This window comes from Xyrauchen texanus, chromosome 8, assembly GCF_025860055.1.
Source record: "Xyrauchen texanus isolate HMW12.3.18 chromosome 8, RBS_HiC_50CHRs, whole genome shotgun sequence".
Taxonomy (NCBI): Eukaryota; Metazoa; Chordata; class Actinopteri; order Cypriniformes; family Catostomidae; genus Xyrauchen; species Xyrauchen texanus.
This window is the reverse complement of record NC_068283.1, coordinates 12033305-12056602: the sequence shown is the minus strand read 5'-3', so window position 1 is coordinate 12056602 and position 23298 is coordinate 12033305. Positions and strand designations below refer to the sequence as shown.

The window sequence follows — 23298 nt, the reverse complement described above, 5'->3', positions numbered from 1 at the left end:
GGATGGAAGAAAGCAAGCACTGCTTTCTCAGCTGTGCAAGGGCTTGGAGAGTTAAACCCTTGGAGTGCAAATGGAGACATCGAGAATCAGAGAAGAGCTGGACCATAATCCGATGGTTTCCTGTTCGACAAGGACAGCTGCTCTTCATCTGCGCAATACGCTTCACTACTATCAGCATCTTCTACTACCTTCTGAATCATGAGAATGGGTCGAGGTATTTGGCACTTGAGAGTCCGAAGTTTCTTATCAACTTTTGCGTGTGGCAGGGAATGCTCTTGCAATTTGAATCTAGATATCGTAATGTATTCTACCTTACACTGGCAAAACACAGTAGCTATGGAAACAATGAAACTTTGTGTTAATGCAATTTGTACACTGTTTGCTCTAAAAGTGAGCATTGTTGAGACAAACTTGTCAGATTTGGACTCCGTTTTAACTAAATGCGTGGTTACTGCATTTTTCCTTAGCATGGTAGTATTGCTTTTGAGGCTTTCTGAGCAGATAACTACTGTTCTTGTGGTTATGCTTCCCTGTTTAAAAACTTATTTGTGGAATTTTGGAGATTTGTAGGTCAACTTCAGTGTACCTTGAGAGGTTGCTTGGGCTGAAGTTATGTGTCTGCTATCTCTAAATGTATATTTTCCCTCTTTGTCTTTCAGTTCAGCTGCTGAAGTCTGTCGATCTTGGAAGACAGAGCCTCCTCTACATAAAAGAAATCGGCCAAGGCTGGTTTGGCAAGGTGAGACTTTATAAAGAAACACAAGTAATGTAGTATTTAGAAGATAGCAATGTTTTTGTGTGCCCTCATCTTGGGGTTGATATAAGCTACTTTTTAAAACTCCTGTATGTATGTATTGTTATCTAAAATGCATGATCAGTTCAAACAAAATAGAATGCCAAGTCTATATGCTCTGTTAATCCCTGCTGACAGTTTCACATGGTGGCAGGTGTGAATCATTTCACTGTGTTTATGCATGGTTGCGCTGGCATTCAGGTTTTATTAGGGGAGGTGAATGCTGGACTCAGTACCACACAGGTGGTGGTTAAGGAGCTAAAGGCTAGTGCCAGCGTACAGGAGCAGATGCAGTTCCTGGAAGAGGTCCAACCTTACCGGTATACACCTATTCTTATGTCCCTCTTTCCTTTTTCTTTTCCTTCCCCTTATATGCTCTATTTAATTGCATTTCTGTGAATAAATTATGTTTAAATTTCACAAGGAAGCACATAATTAAAATACATCAATGACTGTTTATCATTTGCAATGGATAACAGTTTACTGAATTTCACAGGGTACTCCAGCATCCTGCCCTGTTGCAGTGTCTGGCCCAGTGCTCAGAAGTCACGCCCTATCTGCTGGTTATGGAGCACTGCCCCCTGGTAAGTCACTGAGTAATGCCGGGCTGCCTCCCAACACTCAGAGCATACTTATAGCTGGTCTGACCACTGATTTCCTTTTTACCACGGGCCAGCAACCCATTCACATAAAGTGCCATTTTTGTGCATTATGTTATATGCAATATAATACAATATATGATATTGCAATAATAAAAGCAGACTAAAGTACACAACAAAAAATTTCCCCAAAATGCTAAATCTGGGAACAAAAAATGCCCCTATAATAAATTCCTAGTTTTCCTGGTTTTATTTGTGAAATCAGATATATTTCTGATTATTATCTATTCTAAGCCCAGGTATTCATATTACTTCATAAAACATAAAATATAAATACCCTGATTGACAATTTATGTTAATAAATTGATTAAATTCAAGTATTTGTGATTATTTTGAAATTATATAATTAGAATTTAGAAATTAGAATTGTAAAAAAAAAAAAATATAAAAAAAAAAAAATGAATGGAAAAGTATAACCATAAGACAGCCTGTGGACATTAAGAGTGAGTATAATAAGATGTGGTTTGCATGCAGATTTGATTGACATGATTTATAAAATAAAGAACAAAAAAAAGATCAACATATAATATTCCTCTATCTTGGTCTTATTGCTCCTCTGTTTAACCTTTGTCCCAGTGGTGACATGTGCGCATAATTTTGCAGATCTCTGCTCTAAACTGTGCTTTGAAAAACAGCAAGCTCCCTCTGGTGGTCACAGTAATCCATTTGCACAGTTACAAACTGACAGTCTAAAGACTAATTAATGATATCAAAATTACAGTGGCAGTAGAATTACAGCATGCTCACAGAAACAGTTTCACTAATATAACACATTAGCTTACCAACATTTTTACACACTGTTACCTTAGGGTATGATTGGTGCTTGGTTTTCACAGGGAGATGTCAAAGGATACCTGCGCAGCTGTCGGGCAGCAGAAACAGTGACTCCTGACCCTTTGATTCTTCAGCGAATGGCATGTGAGATTGCATCTGGCCTTCTGTACCTGCACAAACACAATTATATTCACAGGTGAGGATGCTTTGGACTTTTCACCCCATGTTGATTCTCTTGATTATTTTTCACCCAGCAGGTCACTGGACCTCAGGATGTGGTGTCTCCTGGCAACAATATCCTGGTGCTGCCTGAGTGCCTGTCACAGACTCCAGCATCAGTGATTTTGTTGCTGGGGGAAAACCCTTCACTCATCGAACTCCATCAATTATTTGTAATTGACACATGAGGGAAATGTGTCATGAAGTTTTGCCAATTACAGGAACGAGTGTTTCCTAGAGAATTTTGTTTTGCAGAGGGAGAGCTGTCGACTCCTGCTATTCCCCTCCCGAACCAGTTCAAATGAGTGCAGCTAGTGAAGACAATGCAATTGAAAGATGTGTTGTCAATCTGTTGTCACTAAATAGCGGTGCAGGAAATAGCTGACTGGAACAATGAATGATGCAAACATTGTTCCACGTTTTCCTGTTCTCAGTGACCTGGCCCTCAGGAATTGTTTGATGACCTCAGAGATGGCAGTGAAAGTTGGAGACTATGGTCTTAGCCGCAGCAAGTACAAGGTAAGTATTTAAAGGTTTTTGGGATTTTTCATGCTGATCATACTCTTGTGACACAGCTTGCCTCTATTTCTTCTCTGTTTGCATGCTTATTCATTATCAATACTTCCTCTTCCTCTGTTAGGATGACTATTATGTGACAGCAGATCAAATATGGGTTCCACTTCGCTGGATTGCCCCAGAAGTTATTGATGAAGTTCATGGCAATCTTTTAGTAGTGGACCAAACTAAGGCCAGCAATGTCTGGTGAGAAAGTATTCAGAGAAAACCCCATACATAACAAAATATCAAAGCATTTATTTAAAAGATTTTTGACAATTGTATTTAACCTCCCACATTTTTATATATAACATATATATTATACTTTGAAAAAAGATTGCTGCTGTGCAATAGACTATTTACTATGTTTTTTAAAATTGGTTCTCTGACCCTGCAGGTCACTGGGTGTAACGATATGGGAGCTGTTTGAACTGGGTAACCAGCCTTATAGGCACTATTCTGATAGGCAAGTTTTAACATATGCTGTGAAGGAACAGCAGGTCAAACTGCCAAAGCCCCTGCTGAAAGTGCCTCTGTCTGAACGCTGGTGAGTCATCTCATTAGCCATAATCATCATCATGAGCTGCCTATCCCCTCACCTCAGTCAATCAGGACTCCCTGTTCAAACCATCCAAACCAAACAATGTTTCAAAGGCACACCCACCAATCACTTTTCTTTTAAATAAACAATCTGCAATCAATGTTTACCAACCACAGGTGCTTCAAAAATCATTACCTTTTCCTCAGGCAGGACCAACAAATCAGTACTGATCAAATCCAGTACTGTCAATCATTAATTATCCTCCTCTGTAAGCCCATCAATCATACATTCATCCAGTCCTGAAAGTACACAGTAAATAAATTTTCACCCCCCATCCCCCACCCCACACACACACACATATGCTATCAATCATTGTCCATTTAATCATGAGCAGTCATGCATAGAAGTACAACACTCCCTCCCCTAGAAGATACTAAATTATGAATGATCCTACTTTAAGACAATGCAAGGATGCCTTCACACTAAACTGTCCATATTTCAAATCATCACCTAATGGAATTTTGGCTACCATCCGTACTAGTATGCATTTCAAGCAGACCATAAAATAATAAGATAATATAGCACCATTACTGTGCTATTCATTTTATACATCATTAAATGGCAACAAATTAAGAAAATGTTGATATCTGAGTTTTTAGAGTTTTAAGATCCCATGAAATGGCTTGACAAGTGCAGTTTTCTGCCATATCGACATAACTCTTTTTGAAACAGGAGGTTTGTGTGGGACATACTATAGGCTTTAGTTTAATGAAAGCCATAAACCATTATCTGCTACTTGCTGGTTTGTTGCAGGGGAGGGTCATTCTCATTCTAGAGTGCATTTAATTGGACAAAAATGTGTGTAGTGCATGAGTCTCAGAAGACATAGACTGTAAGTTCTAAATGTGTATGTATAATAAAAGGGAATTATGTCTACGTTTAGGAATACACAAGCATGTAGATGACCTCAAAGCATATACTCATGGACTAAAGCCACGTCCACATTAAATGTTGTTTTCATCCACTGGAAACATTGACTGGAAACATAACCACCTACTTTGGAAAACATTGACGTTTAGTGGATTAGTGTGAATGTGGCCTAAAACCACTAAATGTAATATTTTGATTTCATGGGGTCTTTAATTAGAAAATGTAATGCAGTTTTTCCCAAAGGTCAAACAACTGCAATCAAACATTTCTGGTTCTACCAAAAGTCTGAAATGGTTTTTATGTCACTTGTGTGTGAGCAGGTTTGAGGTAATGCAGTTCTGTTGGCTGCAACCTGAGCAGAGGCCTATGGTGGAGGAGGTTCATCTACTACTAAGCTACCTGTGTGCTAAAGGTGCCACTGAGGCTGAAGAAGACTTTGAGAAACGCTGGAACTCTCTGCTGCCGAGTCTGGGCTCCAGCAGCTCTAACAGAACCTCTGCACCTGAGGTGGCCTCTTCCACTTCTTCCTCCTTTCCTTTACTTAAACACTTCTCTATGGCAGACAGCTTCCAGTCTGAGAATGGGGACGACATATTGACTGTAACTGAGACCAGCCATGGGCTCAACTTTGAATATAAATGGGAGCAGGCCCGAGCTGAGCAGCCCTACTGCTCCTCTTCATCCAGTGGACTGCTAGGAAAGAATAATCCACATTACCAAGATGTTTATTACCCTCTTAGCAATTCCGCAGGTAGCTGCAAGAGTGAGTGCCTCCCTCTTGGGGTCTCTCCATCCTACTATGAGTCAGACCATCCTGGGGTGGTTCCAGTGTTGAGTGCACACAGCCCCTCATTAAGCAGTGAGTATTACATCCGTATTGAGGAGCCAGTTGATTGTAACATTAACTTAGAAGACAGCACTCTCGATTACAGTCCAAGAGTTGAGGCCAGCAACAACAGCCTGTCCACTACGAGCAGGAGGAGCCCAATTGGGCCTCAGCCAAATATTTACTCTGCAGAGACTGGTCAATCTGAGTATTTCTCTTCCAATGAAAGTCAAAGTTGCCAGGTTGAACAGTCACCACAAGATACTCGTTTGACTGAAGGTCATGGTTCACACTCTCATCAGCAAAGAAGAGGTTCGGGAAGCCTCTACTGTCGACTGGAGGTGGTACAGGACAGCCCACTTGGTGTTTCTGTTTCACTTAGCAGTCCCAGCTTGGCACACTGTGACCCCTACCTTGAGTCTAACCAGACAGCTGTAGAAAGAAGTATGGCCAATGAGGCCTACTATGATATGATGGGCCCCCTACAGAAAAACGTGCCCAGACCCCACTACATGAGTGCCGATTTAGAAGATGATGAAGATCTGTTCTCTCAGAATGTGTTTACTAACTGGAACTCCAACCACTCGGCAAACAACAACAGTTTAAGCGATTGTATGCAAGCTGTTGGTTTTCAAGACGCATACTTTGATTTACGCCACCCCACACCGTCCTCTCATGTCGAAAAACTGAAATCAAGAGCACTGGAAACAAGCAACAGTTGTATGTATAATTCCAGTGATTCTCTCAAAGTTTACTCATACATGGATGCCACACATAGTACACCAATCACTGGCAATTCTCACTTCTCTGAGTGTGGTGAATATCTACATCTGTGCCCTGAAACTAGTCAGGATGTTGATTTATCTTCAAAATGTCATTTTGTCACGGAAAGTCAGCATATTCATACACAGCAGAAGAATATTGCTCATAAACATATCAAAGACAATATATCAGGCCTCCTTGTAGGCAGTTACAGTGGAATTAATCCATCAACTCTTCCAATGGAGATTGTCATGACTAAAGAAAACATATTATTCGACAGAAGGATATCCCCTGCACAGAAACTTAAACTTGGATCTGATGGTTCAGGTGGAGTGCGTTTAAAGACGGTATCATACCATAAGGATCTCCCTAAGAATGCTTTAGAGTGTAGCAATTTGACAGACAGCATAATCAGGCCCTTTAACTCCAGTATCAGCTTGGTGGAAATTAATGACTGCAGTGATGATGATGTCACAGACAGCACCTCTGGAGTCTCTGCACATTATCCCTTGGTCTATGCAGAGGTAGGCACTACTGATGTGACTCATAGACCATTGCTAAGAGAACCTGGGTCTAGACACCACAAGGACACAATTAACATTGCCTCTAGCAGCAGTCCATGTGAGGCCTTCAGTCCCGACAGTTACCACACAACCATTCAGCCCAAATCCCTAGATAGTGGCTATGACACTGAGAACAATGAGTCACCAGAGTTCATCATGAAAGACCTTGAAGGCAATCCAGACCTTAGCACCAGTGTGGAATCAGATGAGGGTGACATGGTCCTCCAGATGGACTTAGATGAAGATGTCAATGTAATACTCCTGAATCCATCCATCAGCAATCATCTACCGCTGATCGGCCTTGGTGAGAGGAACCAGTACAGAGACTCTGCTTATTTTTCTGACTATGACACAGAGAATGACAAGAGCCCCAGTGAAGGGTGTCACAACTTAATTGTTCGCCATGGGGATGATGTTTTAAAGTTCAAAGATGAAAAAGAGGGCTCGGGAAAGACAGTTGGGAGAAACGGGCATAGTGTAGAAAAAGAGGATGAATATGACATCTTAGAGTCAAAGGGCAACCATGCTGTGCTTCTTGCTAAACAATTGTGTCTTAAAAAGACAAATCAAGATCTATGTTTGTCTGCTACATCAGTACCAGTGATTTCCATGCTTTCCCCCTTTCCTCCAGAAATGGGAGGATGTTTAACCAAGGAGTCCACACCAGATGATGGTATTGGGCTGGAATCTGATCACTCTGGAGAGGATCCAAACTCTGAATGCTACTCCTCAACAGTGTCCGAAGGGTCGACCTCAACACAAGGGGCTTTAGGTTTGGAGGACCAGGCTAATGGAGACGCCAGAGATTTTTTGTCAGCAGAATCATTGGGTTCAGATTCTACCATAGTAGAGTTTAGAGGGGAGAAAATCCAAGCAAAGGAGCAGGAGGCCTGTAATAACAAAGTGGACAATACTGAGCTCCTAAATGATGGTAACAACAAGGAAAGAGAAGATATAGTGGATGAAGTTGAAAATGGTGGCATAGGTCAGTCACTTTCAAGACCAAAGCGAGATGAGTCCCTGGAAAACTTTCTTCCAGCCTTGCCAGAAGATATAGATGTTCCAGCTCCACTGGGAAATGGAGAGGAGGCTGATGAGGAGGATTCAGAGGATAGTGACGTGTCTGATGAAGAACTTTGTTGCTACAACATACAGGATCAGAGTGATGAGAGTGATGAAGAGTGCCCCATGGTGCCTGTCATTGTGAGTGACCGTAACAGTGCATGTCATCTGCGGAGCCTCCTAAAAATGCCCTCTATACTTACACAGTCCTTCTGCAATGAGCTGGAGAACAAGAAAAAAGCTGTGTCGTTCTTTGATGACGTCACTGTTTTTCTGTTTGACCAGGTTTGTAGCATATCTTTTGAAGCATTGAGTAATAAATACATTAAGGAACTTGTTTATAAACTTAAGTTTATTTGAAATTCTTTTCATCTAAAAATACATTCATTTGTGAAGTACTGATATGACTTAGCCTGTATTTTGCTGTCTGGTTAATCAGGAGAGCCCAACTGGTGAGCTTGGAGACTACAGTTTTCCTGCGAAGGCAGAATCCAATTGTCAAGCTTCAGAGGAGTCCCCACAAGAAAGGGTCTCTGCGACTGAGGATTCTTCCAGCAGGAATGTCGCCGAAGAAAGTGAGTGTTCAATAGCAATTTGTACAGATAATTCTTTTGTACATAGATTTTAGCATATTGTTAGCTCTCTTACAATGTTTCACAAGCCTCTCACCCTAAGCAGTTGGGGCATTTGAGTGGCAAGATGAATTTCCATTGATGATGAGCCCCTCAACATCAGAACCTGGATCTGAAGAAATCACAACACCCCCCAACTCACCCATCAAATCTCCAGATGAAAAACCAGCACCACCGCTCTCCCGATTTAATGTCTCTCGTTTCTCCATCATGCATGTGTCTGACCCCCACATGAACTCCATGGGAGGTCAGTTCTGCTTTGTACCACACTATATCTTTGATAAAATGTAGACGCTACATGGATAAAAGTATGTGGAGGCCCCCTTATAATTAATGGTTTGGAGAAGGAGATAACCAAATATGGAAGTCTGGAGTGGACCAAATTTAAAAGTTTAAGATTTGGTTATTGAAATAACCCATATTGATCGAACACATTTAAGACCCTGGATTTGGCTAATCCAGCAATTCTAGTAAAGACAAATCTTAATGCTACAGTGTACAATGACATGTTAGAGAATTTCTGATGTGGAAGATTTTCGAACACCTTAGGGATGAATAGGAACACCAACTGCAAGTTCAAGGCCAACTAACCTCACTGGTGCACTTATGTCTGAATGGGAGCAAATCCCTGCAGCCATGTTCCAACATCTAGTGGAAAGACTTACTGAAGAGTGCTGATATGGCAGCAGAGAGGGGATCTAATGCCTATGGTATTGAAATGAAGTGATCAGCAAGTAGATATGGGTATGATATTTGGATGCCCACATACTTTTGGCCATGTTATGTATGCAGTATGACAGGTTCAGCAATATCTGTACTAATGAAGCCAGCCAGCTAGTACTTCATACTGTGCAGTGTGTAAACCTCACTTTCCTGGCCTTAAGAGATGCACTAGCGACCGAGGCTAGAGGCCATGGCTTTTCTAGCCTCCTTGCTAACACAACCACCTCCCATGGCAGGGAACGCTGGTTCGAATCCCACTCTGGGTGGGTCGAGTAGGACTGTGACATTGGTGCCATTACCCGGATCGGAGTGAGGTTTAGGGTGGTAAGTGTAATTGGAGCCAGCTGGTACGTGAGAGCTATAAAGTGTGTAAACCTCACTCTCCTAGCCTAAAGAGATGCAATAGTGACTGAGGCTAGAGGCCATGGCATTTCTAGCCTCCTTGCTAGCTCGTCTGCATCCAGTGCAGATTACCAGTTTGAATCCCTCTTGGGGGAAGTTGAGTAGGACCGGTGACACTAACTCTAATGTTTTACATTAAAGTTTGTTGCACTATGCTTGGATTATATATTGCAAAATTAACTGACACTCTCTCTTTTGGTACCGCAGGGAACAGTGAAAATGGAGACCAGGAGTGAAGGGGCCATTTTAACCTATTAATTGATGTGTTTAAAACCTCTTTAGTTTGATTTAGCAGGGATCAGTCTATGGGTTTTCCTGTATTGCTTTGTTTTTTTTTTTTGTTTTGTTTTGTTCTTAACATGCTGGATGAAAGTGTTCTGTGAACCTGATATGCTGTTTGGACACAGTGCCTCATACTGACTGTAGCCAGCTGCTTCCTTGTGTTACAAGACATATGGAGGTTGAGTGACAGTCTCTTGAGGACATCAGTTATAAAAAACAGTCAGAACATATTTATTATCTATGTATTATCATAATGTATGAAGATTATAACTTATTTGCACAATTCAATATCAGTACCATGCTGAAATCATCCTTTTTACACACTGTAGGAAACAAAAAAGAGGCTACTCTCCTCATTTGCTTATCATGCACCATGTTGTCAATCTGTGGTTTACAGCCCCAATGATCTTAATGCTTCAAATGATTTAAGTCGAGAGCCAATGAGCTGCATAAAATAGCATTACAGGGTGTAATGCCCCATAAAAAGAAACTTTTAGCAAAAATATTTGAGCTCAGGGGTGTAAGGGTGTTAAAATATGTGATATTAGACATATAAACAATCAAGCTTCAATCAGACCATATTTATATCTTTGCAAAGGAAGATCTAGATCTAAAAGGCTAGATCTTAATTTCTCTTTAGAAGAAGCCTTCTCTGTACATACATTAACCTTTGACAAAATACAGTTATAGAGTAGGCCAATTGTTTGCTCAGAGGAGTCATGATTGTATTGCAGAAGAATCAATAAGTCAGGTAGATGATATCAGATGGTACTTGTGAGAAGTTTAATTGTGCTTGTCAAGATCACAATTTTTGGAAGGAGCATCGCCTAGCGGTCAATTTTGGACATGAATAACATTTGCTTTGAATCTGAGAGCTTTGATTGCAAGGAATGAGCAAAAACCAGAGGGCTGTCGAAGTTCTGCACTTTAAAATAAACATGAATCAAAATGGACCCTATTTACTTACTGCACTCTCCTGGTTTTACTGTGCACATTATTCAAAAATGTCTGTGCTCATCTTCAATCAAATGCAATAACTTGCTCTGCCTCTGAAATTACTTTAATTATCATCCGCCATCACGCTTGCTTTTTCAGCGCCCACACCCCAACCACCTTTCTTATACTGTAGAGACCAATACAATTTTAAAATCCGATCAATTCCAATGTATAAAGTCCATGCCTTTTTTTCTTGTTGAATTTCCTTTTTCACTTGAAAATACATCAGATCACTGAAAATGAAAGGATTGCAAACTGCTTTTCATTTTGAATTTGTGGTACGCAAAAGCAAGAAACATAACCTCAAGTTAAAGGAATGTTCCGGGTTCAATACAAGTTAAGCTCATTCGACAGCATTTGTGACAAATTGTTGATTACCACAAACATTAATTTAAATTTGCTCCTCCTTTTCTTAAAAAAAAAAAAAAGAATATAAAGTCGGGGTTACAGTGAGGCACTTACAATGAAAGTGAATGTGGCCAATTGTTGGAAGGTTTAAACAGAAATTGAAGCTTATCATTTTATAAAAGCACTTGCATTCATTCGTCTGTTAGAACATGTTTATTATTTGAGCTGTAAAATTGTTTAAATTTTAATTTTTACAGTTGTATTAGAGTTTGTTGACATTACATCGTCATGGTAACGAAGTTGCAAAATTGGATATAACTTTACACATTAAAGGTTTCTAAGTTATTTTATCACACTAAAATCATGTTAACACACATATCTTTTATATCTTGTTGATATACTTTTGAAACTGTGACTATTTTAACGTTTTCGGATTGGCCCCCATTCACTTCTATTGCAAGTGCCTCATTGTAACCCAGAGTTTTTTTGTTGTTGTTTTTTTTAAAGAAAAGGAGGAATGATTTAAACTTTTTTTGTGATTTTGATTTTTGTGTTAATCAACATTAGGCCACAAATGCTGCCCTTTGAGCTTAACGAGTATTGAATCCAGAAATACTCCAAGAATGACCATCTTGTCTATGAACACAATCTGTTATTAACAATGACAGCTCCCACAGATCTGATCCTCCATCTGTGATGATACCTTTCCTCATTACAGATATGTTATTTCTATTACCTCCAAAAATAGATGTTAAAAAATTCTAGAAATATTACAGATGGTCCAGATGGCATGTTGACCCCACCTGTTTCCACAGTTTCTCAGTATATTACAGTATGCCTTTTGCCCCTATATGATCTGATGTGTTACACTGAGAAATGTAGACGGTTTACACATTGAACTGTTTAAATGTAATGTGCAGCTGTACCTGTCATGCTCTGCCTTGAATCACTGGAGCCCACACACATTTGTGCCAAAACTGTAAGCATCACAATCACTGCACTGTAGCATCTCTTTCTCGCTGTATGCCTTTCAAGAGTTTTATACTGGGCTAAAACTTGCAGAGGTAGATTCTTCATCACTTTCAAAACATCTGTGTTTCACTTGGGAGGTTATGGTTGCAAAAGTGAGGTAAAATGAAAAAATGTACTGAATGATTCTTGAATATAGAGAGGTGAGAAGTCTGTTGTTACTGCCTCGTAATTGTCGAACCATATTTCCTCACAACTCATGCTGTACTATTCTAAAAAAATAAACCCAACCATAGTTTGTCCTTGTGTTTGTGACAGTTATTCCAGGTTACTCATGGCAGATAGCTTTTATATAATCTGAACTGTAGCGATCATTGGGGCCAAGCACTAAAGGTTTTTTCTATCTGTATGTTTTATTATTTGACCATTCTAATGTTTCATCCACAACCTCCTGCTGAATAAGTTAGGACAGCATGGAAAATGCTTATAAAATGAAAAGGTGTGATTTGTGCATTCTATTCACCATGTGGTATATTGAAAGTACAACAACACATTATTTAATGTTTTACCTTCTTTTTTTTTCTTTTGAGGAAAATATACACATTTTAATTCAGATGATTGCATTTCAAAGAGTTGTTGGAATAAACAGCTGCTGTGTTCTCCTGGCCAAATAGGAAAAGGACCATCCAAGCCGTTATCAGCATCAGTGCCCATGACATGGATAACTAGGACATCTGTAAGGGCACCATTAATGCAGAGAGATATGTACACATTTTGGAGCAACATACCCTGCCATCCAGGCGCCGTCTATTCCAGGGACATCCCTACATTTTCCAGCTGAACAATGCCAAACTACACACTGCCCGGATTACAAGTGCATGACTGCATCTTATTTGAAATAAGTGTGTATTTAAAAACATAAAACATCAAATAGCCTAATGTGTTGTTGTTGTAGTGCTTTATTAGTATTTTCCATACAGTCCTAACATATTTTAGAATTGTGGTTGTAGCTGGGAGTCCATGGTAGCCCATGAAACTGTCTGGTTGAAAGTTGTGAAATGTGGCACACTGATAGGGGAGAGTCTCAAATTCAATCATTGCAATTTTGGGGTCTTTATTTCAAACTCTTTTGTACCACCAACAGATCAATGTTTCTCCTTATAACTTCTGAACTAAAAGCATAATTGTTCAACTCCTCCTTTAGCTTTCATCATATTTTCTTGCCAAGTATGTGACCTTGGGACCATACTCTATGAGTGTACCCAGTGGCATTGTTAACCATCACGCAAATGCTTGGTGCCATGAAACGGTCACTGTTGGAGTGGAGAAGCAGCACGGCCAGTACTTCTACAATACAACATGGCTCTCCTGTTCATGGAAGCCCCACCAACAACCTCAACAACACTACCACAAAAAGTGAATCTCAGGAAGGCTGTGTCCATTGGCTGGTTTCGCCAGCCACGCATAAGCTATAACACATTTTTTATCGTAACTGGGTACTTAAGTTACAATTTAAGCACTACTAACACTTGTGAATTGATCGAAAGGCTATGCTTTTGTCCATTGTGCCAGTTTTGAGGCTGCTGAGATGGCCATCAGAGGTCTAGATGGGATGCTAAACAATGACCATCAAGGGTCCATCAGCCACTACAAGTCCCATGAGGACCGTCAGGCTGAGAAAAGGGCTGGGTTGAAGAATCCAGATAACATTAAGAGCCGTTACCCTGGCGTGAGCCTCTGCGTCTCAAATCTGCCCTATAGCGGCACACACACTTTTCTACCTTTGGAAAGATTGTGAGTGCAACAGTGATTGTGGAGAACGGTCACAGCAAGGGCTTTGGGTTTGTAGCTTTCTTGATAATGGAAACTGCAACCAAGGCCCCATCTGTGATGAACAGGCATCTTGTTGGCTAGAGTTAAGTGTAGTGCTGTTCCAGAGTGTAGAGTAGATGGCCCAAACAGACATCAAGGAAAACTCAGAATTGACATTACCTAACATTGTCACTAATGACATACTGGAAGACACCTCAGAAATGACATCACTTGACGTTGCGAACAGGTGGGAGTGTGGACAGCTCTTCTAGGAACATGCGCTACATGGACGGCTTTCACTGTTGGCCACTGTCTCATTGTTTATATCAGTGTCTCCCGCTGAATGCAATTAGATGCATGCTCCTCTCGCAAACACCAATGAAGGAGAATAGGGTAATGAAGGCTGTGAATGTGGCCCTGTGGGAATTGTGGGTCCCGGGGCTTCAGCCCATACATTCGTCGACATTTGTCCGGTCACCATTGGTTTCCCCATATCATTCAAGAGCTAGTTACAGCTACAAACCCATTGCAATGTTACTTTAACAAAATGAAATTTAAAGTGAGAGTGAAATTGTAAATCATTAGGTGAATTAAGATTACATCTGCTGCTAACTGTGAAATAACTGGCAAGAAAAAGGCCTTCAAATCTTTGGATCATGATTAAAGGAATGTACAAAATGTCAGTTAATGTGCATAAACCCATAATTACTGCTTCCAACTATGTAAAGTGTTGTTTTCATTTGCTTTTTTATTTCATGAAAGACAAGAATATGCATATACATTTGGAGCTGACCACAACAAACAGAACATTAGAAAAGCCAAAAAACAAGAAAACATAAAATGTTTTTTTTTTTTTAAAAGCTGGTCAGACACAAAATACCTAACTTTCCCCACACAAACAGCAATTTATGCTCCATTACAAAACATGCAGTTCATATTAGCATCTAAACTACTTTGTGTGTGTCCCCTGTGGCAAGAAATCTATTGAATTAAATGTTATCTGTACAAGAGCTTTTATGATAAAGATTCTATTCTAGAAATGTAATTTTCAGTCCCTCAGGCAGAAACAAACATGCATATTTACATAACCTGCAATTCATAAATTTTTATTATTGCGCAGTAAATGCATTGTGTGATACCTAGGCTGTATTATTCAGTATGTGAAACAAAAGACATTTACATTTGCAATGCTTGTGAGCAAAAGCAGTGGGCAAACAAAGAAACAAACCATCATATCAATGAAATTCATAAGAAACAACAACAGTGACACGAGTGACAGCAGAAGCATATAATAGTGCAAAACCAATCAAACAATGTAACATATCACCAACACACAACTCCTCTTAGTTACATCACTGAAAAGAATTGCAATGAGCACAATCCAAACAGCCGGAAAAGCCCAGAGTCTGTGATGCTTGCATGTGAAACTGCACTATGTTACAACTAATATACTGTACAGATTTCTTTAACCAGAGAATGTGCATATGAATCACTAGACCTTGAGGATGCAGTAATAAATCAAAGAATGGCAGACTGTTGTGGAGTGACCACGGTTATCAAGACTCCTGGGAAGCGGTTTCATTTTGTCTCTGGAGCACAGCTTTCAGAAATGAGTGGTGATACAGAGGCATGTGTCACAATGTTTTTAACTGATAAAAAGTCTTAAGATATAAAACTGAATATATATAGTAAAAATAAAAAAAATGATTACATACACAAAAAAAAGTAAAAAATTTTACATTCCAGTTTTAAATGCTCACATTTCAGCAGTCAGATAGCAGGCATATTCTTATGTTTATTTCATTTAAGATCTTCAATCTCCTCCAATAAATGTACATTGTCATTTTTTGATGAGCCAGATTGGTTTACACAAAAACAACCCAACCATTTAGAACAGTCATTACCTTTTCAACTTCCTCACTACAAATGCTGATAATTATTACGTTACAGAGTTAAGATCATTAATCTAATCTTTCAAAACAGAACACACAATATTTACTGCCCTTCATTGGACCTCATGTGGGAAAGCACTTATGCTCGTCACATGCTGTTGCAATGACACAGACAGAACAGAAGAGGGCGGTACAATGCACAGGCCACAGCAAGGGCCCCTCTAGTAGTAAAGAGGAGCAGATCGGACATCCATGAAGGTTGGTCTGAGGAGCAGCTCCATGGAACGGTCACTAAATGGGGTGGAGAAGAAACCGTCAGTGCATCTACAACACAGCTCACACAGTTGTGACACACTGACTTCTATAACGGTGTTTCCCAAACCAGTTCCTGAAGGCCCAGCAACAGTACATTGGTGAATCGCAGCAAGCCTGTCAAAAATGTTTTTAGGTCAAACTTGACCCCAAAATCAAACAGATAAACAAAGAAATCATATTTTGCATAAAGAAAATGTAGTTTACTGATAGGACTCAATGAATGTTTTACTTTGTGACATTTTCAGGACAATTAAGCATATTTTATCCCCTAATTCTCATTACTATAATGCATCTAGTATTGTTTCTCATATATATATATATATATATATATATATATATATATATATATATATATATATATATATATATATAAAACGTCATGTCATTGACTCACAACACTAATTTTTTGTCCACATCTAATAAATTATTATAAAATATATTTCAAATGTATTTCACACAAAACAATTACTTGAAAACACCTGTTCTATTATGAACATGTTACCAATTCCTGAGTTTAAAGTCATTTTGATATTTTTTCTGGGCTTAAAGTAAAAAATGTCATGTGGTACAACAGTCTGGAGACAATAAAAAACTAAAACAAATTCAAAGTCTCATTAAAAGCTGAAATTCTTCAAAAAAGAAATGTTGGCATGCGTTGTGCCATATAATATTTTAATATTATTAAAAAATGCAGTGAAACCATTTTATTATCAAATATATTTAATATTTGAAAAACTTTTGTCCACCAAATCAGTCATGTGGTTCAACCAACATGTAGTTAGTAATTCTGTTGTCATGTGACAAAATAAATCATACAACAGAGAAGATCTCTTTAGACTCACAAGACTGTATGTGAAGATTTAAAAACAAACCATGTCATTTGTCATTAAATATCAATATTTGAATGAAAAGGCACATTTGGTTCAGGTCATTTGGGGGAACCACGAGGAAACTTCTTGAGATTCTTGACTTAATTTATGATATTTGTAAAAATAATTTTCACCTCAAAACATATGAAAACTTCTGTTAAAATGAATGAAGTTATGTACACTCGTGTATTCAAGGTGCAAGGAAACTATTTCAATACCTTTTACTTGATGGTTGCATCACATGACATTTTTAAAGTCATTAAATCCATTTGTTTGTACAAAATGCTATACATGTTTTTAAAAATAATTTGTAAAAACAAAATGAACACAAAGACTTAATGTCTACGAACTTGACACCTCTGTTCTAAACCAGATCTTTCTAACTTTTATCACCTTGGACAACCTTATTTGTTTATGATCCACATGTACACCGGTCAGCCACAACATTAAAACCACCTGCCTAATATTGTGTAGGTCTTTCTCGTGCCGCCAAAACAGCGTCAAGCCGCGCATCTCAGTATAACATTCAGAGATGATATTCTTCTCACCACAATTGTACAGAGCAGTTATCTGAGTTGCTGTAGACTTTGTCAGTTCGAGCCAGTCTGGCCATTCTCTGTTGACCTCTCTCATCAACAAGAAATTTCCATTCACAGAACTGACGCTCACTGGATGTTTTTTGTTTTTGGCCCCATTCAGAGTAAATCAAGAGGCTGTTGTGTGTGAAAATCCCAGTAGATCATCAGTTACAGAAATACTCAAACCAGCCCATCTGGCACCAACAATCATCCATGTGATTATCTAATCTGCCAATCATGTGGCAGCTGTGCCATGCATAATATCATGCAGATACAGGTCAGGAGCTTCAGTTAATGTTCACATCAACCATCAGAATGGGGAACAAATTTGAACTCAGTGATTTGGAATGTGACATGATTGTTGGTGCCAGACAGGCAGTACTGTTGACAGAAATACAAATAGAGGTCAGCAGAATGGTTCGAACTGACAAAGTCTATGGTAACTCAGATAACCGCTCTGTACAATTGTGGTGAGAAGAATATCATCTCAGAATGCTATACTGAGATGTGAGCTGGTGCTGTTGTGGCAGTGAGGGGGACCGACACAATAGGCAGGTGGTTTTAATGTTCTCTCCAGATTTGTAATTGAAGGCAGCACAACAAATGCCACTATGTGTAAATACTTTGTAAATGTAATCTTTTATTTTTAAAGTTACTTAAAATGAGAATGAGACTTCATTTTGCATTAAAGTATTGAGAATTGGTGAGTAACGTGGTTTAATTATCATGAAAATAATGTCACAATGCAAAAGTTCTTGAGGGTTCTCATAGTAAACTTTATTTCTGTGTTCATAACATACTTTCTTATTTTTTCCTTTTGATTTTTGGGATCAAATGTGACCTGGAAAACTTTGTGATTTTCACCCACACATTCCCTGTGTCTCTGTTATCTGACACACCCTTTTCAGGTGTTGGGGTCTTTACTACCAAGTGGTTGAGTTCAATCAGGTATATTAAGATCAGGAAGACATCCAAAATGTGTACTGTTGAAGACGTCCAGCAGGGTTGGGAAGCACATTTATCTATAGAAAAGAATCAATATTCCAGAAATGGCTAAACTATAAACTAAAGCAGCTCTACAGAACTTGCATTTTAGTTTCGGATACATTAATAAAGTACTGCTGAAAGGCATTTGGTGATTCATTTGACACATACTTATGAACAGGTATTTGGAGAAGTATATGAAGGGTGTTTTGACAAGCATGCAAATGGACAAGACAGTTAAGTCTGTGAGTGTTTACTTTGGTCAGCATTGATAGATGCATGCAAAAGTTAGATTTCGGATTACCTCCAGTGCCAACATATTGCCTCCATGAAAACACCAATTCCTGGCAACCTATGACCTCTCTGGCTGGTAAGAATTAAATGCCACACACAAAAACGCCAAGACCAACCAGAGAGGCAGGTGGCGGCATGAGACGTCACAAAGTTGTGAAGCCCTAGTGCCCATTTAAGTTGAACAGCGAATGAGAATAGAGAGCAAAAAAAAAAAAAAAAAAAAAGGAAAAAAGAAAGGGCATGATTGGTTGGCTGAGCAGAAATGGAGGCAGGTGACTTACGGAGGTCCTGCAACACTCAGAACCGGGACAATTCAGGACCCAAACTGGAAGGTAAAGAGAGTCCAGGGGTTTGCACCTCAGACCGAGGCTATTCATGGCTACATTTCCACCGCATTCACAAGACTGTTAGTGTTGCGTTAGATGGTTGTAGGTTACTCGCTCTGTGACATGGCATTTGGGGTTTTTGGATTGGTCGCTGAATCAGATGGATGACGTCAAACTCGTATGTTTATAGATGAGTCAATAACACGTTTCTAGAAATGACATGGGTTCAAAATATAATGCAAAATGAAAAGTCTGCCCATAGCAGTTCGGTTAGGAATCTACAGCAACAATCCTATAAAAGACATTGTATTGAAACAATAAACGTTTGAGGGGTACATTTAAATCCCAAGTGTTCTCGAAATAAAAGACATGCTTATAAAATAGATTTCCATATATACAGTGGTCCAAAATGTATTTGGACAATTAAGCCACAAAAATTTATAAATGTCTTTGCATTATATAATAAAATATAAAACCAAATGCCATTTATTATAAAGAAATATAGCACGGTCACTTCACAAGCAAAACATTTCACACAAAGACGTTTGTTAGGTTACAAATTATAAATAAATGGATATACAAAAGTATTTAGACACATTCTGGTTGTCAAACTTTGTGGAGCATGTCCATAGGTAACATACATTTATGGTTACTCTAAGACATGTGTGAATTTGAGGAGAAATTACTTCATACCAGGTCTTTTTTCTGGTTAAAGCATAATTTGTTAACAGATGCCACTTGGTTTGACATTTTGTTATCCACTTTTGTAATGCAATGACATTCAGATATTTTAAGTGTGACTTTCTAGTATCTTAAATATCTCAAATAGATCACTTCATGCTGTAAGAACACAGAAAAAGAAGTTGGAAGATAAAAGGCTAGCAGGCAAGCACAGGGCACAAAAACACAGGGACATTTCACATATTTATACAGACACAATGTAATGATACATGCACAATGTTAGATCATAAGTGTGTCCACTTCGGAAGACAATGTGAAGGTGAGTAAGTGTTAAAATTGGGGTGGAAAAGTCTAAAAGGACAACAATAATTACAATCATAACTTCCCCCGATTTTGATTTGTGGATGACAGTTAAGGTGGTGGGGAATTTACAATTGAAGATGACATTAAAATTAATCCAAAGCTCATTTGAAGAAATGTTTTATTAATATATAGATATTTATTCTTTTTGTAAAAAGTCACCATACATTCAAGGTTAATGTTCACTATGTTCCTCCTCAGCATGCATATTGTGATTGATACACTGATTTCTTGAGCATTTTTCTAGTTTGTCTATTTTCCAAGGAAATCAATAACTTGTTTTTGAAAGAAGAAACAAAAGAACAACAACACAGCAAGGACTAAACCACAGCTCCAGAAGACATGGAAACATACATTGTTATAGAGACAAGGGCTGGTGGCATTTATTATGGGGTCAATATAGTCTCAAAATGATTTATTCGCAAACCCTCATTCACAAATGCATAACCTAAAGGCTCTTTCATTACACTTGTCAGTGTTGCCCGATGCATTGAACTCCATAAATTGAGGCATCACTCACAGCCTTACCCCTGTTTGTTAAGTACGTCGAATGGCTGGGCTTAAAACATCTCATCTGATTGGATAACAGAAGTACTTTAAAAATGTAATTGTGAATCAAAATCTGTGAAGTCTCAACATTCACACACAAATCCAAGGTGATCCAAAAATGTAAAAATTTGCAAAAGCAGATTCAAAACTGTGAGCACTTGTATTTATTTACATTTTGTGTGTTTATGAATCTCGTTTTGCAATTGCAAATCATATTTTGCACATGTGAATTATGTTACACTTAGGGCTAAGAATGAATCAGAATCTGTTCCATTGATTATTTGTTTTATATAGCCAAACTGAATAATTTTCATAACTTTTGGTTCAGTTATCTTTTCTTGAACGTGCATTCTTCAGCCTTTGCAGACAAGTCAGTTTAGTACTAGTGTAGCCTGATTCCCAAACAAATTACTCTCACAAGCCGGTTAATTTGAATCTACAGCATAACCAGTGTAGTCTGATTCCCAAACAAATTACTCTAATGAGCTGGTTAATTTGAATCTACAGCATGACCAGTGTAGTCTGATTCCCAAACAAATTACTCTAATGAGCTGGTTAATTTGAATCTACAGCATGACCAGTGTAGTCTGATTCCCAAACAAATTACTCTTATGAGCCGGTTAATTTGAATCTACAGCATGACCAGTGTAGTCTGATTCCCAAACAAATTACTCTTATGAGCCGGTTAATTTGAATCTACAGCATGACCAGTGTAGTCTGATTCCCAAACAAATTACTCTTATGAGCCGGTTAATTTGAATCTACAGCATGACCAGTGTAGTCTGATTCCCAAACAAATTACTCTCATAAACCGGTTAATTTGAATCTACATCATAACCAGTGTAGTCTGATTCCCAAACAAATTACTCTCATAAGCCGGTTAATTTGAATCTACAGTGCCAAACTTAACATAACTGAACCACAAGTAATTCGTAACATCATGTCCGACTGCAAATAATCTCAGAACTGTTACTCTGTATTGTGTACTTAAGGCTTGAGAGAATTTAAGTAATTACTGGCATGAGTAATTTTATATATAAAAAGGAATACAAGCTATTTGCAATAATTTGTTCATAAAGTATGAAATCATCATTTGGTAACAGGCTGCTTAGTGTAGTAACTCCAATAAAAATTGCATTTCTTATTTCCAAACACTTCTCCCTCAAAAATAACGTTAATGTATCTATTAAGAGAAATCTGAACTATAATCATTAAATAACTTACAATTCCCATCCCTAGTTATGCATTTGTGAATTGTATTCAAGTTTATTTTATTTTGTGAATATGAATTGGGATATCTTGTGATTATTTTCATCTTAATAACATTCTAACCACATACTTTAAGGTGTCTGAGACAGGATAATGTTTTTATTTTAGGGAAAAAAGGTTTGGGTTTATGCTCAGAGCACTTTTCTTTCATGCATGTAGGGTGAGCAGACAGCAGAGTCCTACCCAAGTATTTTGAAGTTCATGCAACCTTCATTGTCATTTCATAGATTCACTCTTTTGGCACTTGTTTAATCTGGGATGTTGATCTTCCATCCAAATAAACGAATGATGTTTGTGAAATGAAAGAAAACCTAAGATGCTGTTTGTTTTGGCACAAAGTGACAGCTTCTGGGCAAGAGGAGCACCAGGTAATACACGAGGGATCACAAAACACAAAGGCTCATAAACACACAGAGAGAGAGAGAGAGAGAGAGAGAGAGAGAGAGAGAGAGAGAGAGAGAGAGAGAGAGAGAGAGAGATGCACAACCACAAATAATAAAAAAAATTCCTCACTTTGCATGAGGCTCCCATACATTCTGCTTAAAAAAAACAATGAGCAACAGCTTTGTAATTAGGAGAGCTGCTGCAAAATACCAAATTTGCATTTCTTTTGGCACTTTTACATGAGGATGTCATTTTAAAAAACAATTACATAGCAAATCTTGTGCTCATGCATGAAAGACAGGATGTGGTAAGCAGTCTCTTTGGAGTCCACAGCAATGTCATAGCGGCGTCACTACAGGCAAATCAGAGTCCGGAAAGCGGCGAGGCGAGCAGTTGAACTGCGTTCCGGTCGTTCTTCTCACAGTTCCCCCCCGACCCACCACACATGACCGTCACTATCGCCCCGGAAGGAAGAGAGCACAGAAAGGAGGGATGAGACTGGCCTCTTTCACTGGAGGAGGAGTGTGTGGAGGCAGAGCTTAAGAGGGGAGGGGCTAAGGGAAGTAAGGGCGTGGCCCCTGTGCTATCCGGAGCTGTATCTGTGTCTGATAGTCTGTCTGTGTTCACACTGTCGAAATCAATTTGCCATCGGAACTGTGGAACAAAGAGAGAAGGAAGCTTGCCAGGTCGGACACATTTAGAGAGAAATGAAGAAAAGACAAGACAGCCAGAAATGGGCAGGAGTCACACGTGTAGGGGCTGGAAACAAAATCTGTTCAACTAAACAGCCAAGATCAGATACATCAGCAATTAAATATGCCATGGGACAACTTGATATGTAAAGTCCCATTTTCCAAAAATATATTACTTAACAAAATTGTATTTATTTAAAAGAAACTATTAAAATTGATAAAAATTCATTCATCTTCAGATTTGATCAGGTTTTACT

At 38.7% G+C, this 23298-nt stretch overlaps 2 protein-coding genes across 5 annotated transcripts in view; one reads left to right on the top strand and one right to left on the bottom strand.

Annotated features, from left to right (window-relative positions):
• Positions 1 to 12846, top strand: part of LOC127647911 (serine/threonine-protein kinase LMTK1-like) — a 61448-nt gene extending 48602 nt beyond the window's left edge. Inside the window, exons 4-14 of the mRNA XM_052132437.1 lie at positions 660 to 739; positions 995 to 1113; positions 1290 to 1377; positions 2289 to 2422; positions 2880 to 2964; positions 3086 to 3207; positions 3398 to 3547; positions 4792 to 7969; positions 8124 to 8259; positions 8363 to 8563; positions 9649 to 12846. Coding sequence (XP_051988397.1) covers positions 660 to 739; positions 995 to 1113; positions 1290 to 1377; positions 2289 to 2422; positions 2880 to 2964; positions 3086 to 3207; positions 3398 to 3547; positions 4792 to 7969; positions 8124 to 8259; positions 8363 to 8563; positions 9649 to 9677 — 4322 coding nt within the window. The 3' untranslated portion in view covers positions 9678 to 12846. The remainder of the gene's footprint in view (positions 1 to 659; positions 740 to 994; positions 1114 to 1289; positions 1378 to 2288; positions 2423 to 2879; positions 2965 to 3085; positions 3208 to 3397; positions 3548 to 4791; positions 7970 to 8123; positions 8260 to 8362; positions 8564 to 9648) is intronic.
• A 1730-nt stretch (positions 12847 to 14576) lies between these two features.
• LOC127647679 (brain-specific angiogenesis inhibitor 1-associated protein 2-like) overlaps positions 14577 to 23298 on the bottom strand; it is a 132212-nt gene continuing 123490 nt past the window's right edge. Inside the window, exons 13-14 of one of the 4 annotated variants that reach the window (XR_007971089.1) lie at positions 19062 to 19315; positions 14577 to 16031 (exon numbers count right to left, since the gene is read on the bottom strand). Coding sequence is in view for 3 of the 4 variants with exons in the window: in XM_052132084.1 (XP_051988044.1) it covers positions 22713 to 23003 (291 nt within the window). In the remaining variant the exon portion in view is untranslated. Of the gene's footprint in view, positions 16032 to 19061; positions 19316 to 22443; positions 23004 to 23298 lie in introns of those variants that run through there. The other 3 variants (XM_052132086.1, XM_052132084.1, XM_052132085.1) reach the window with 3 other exon arrangements.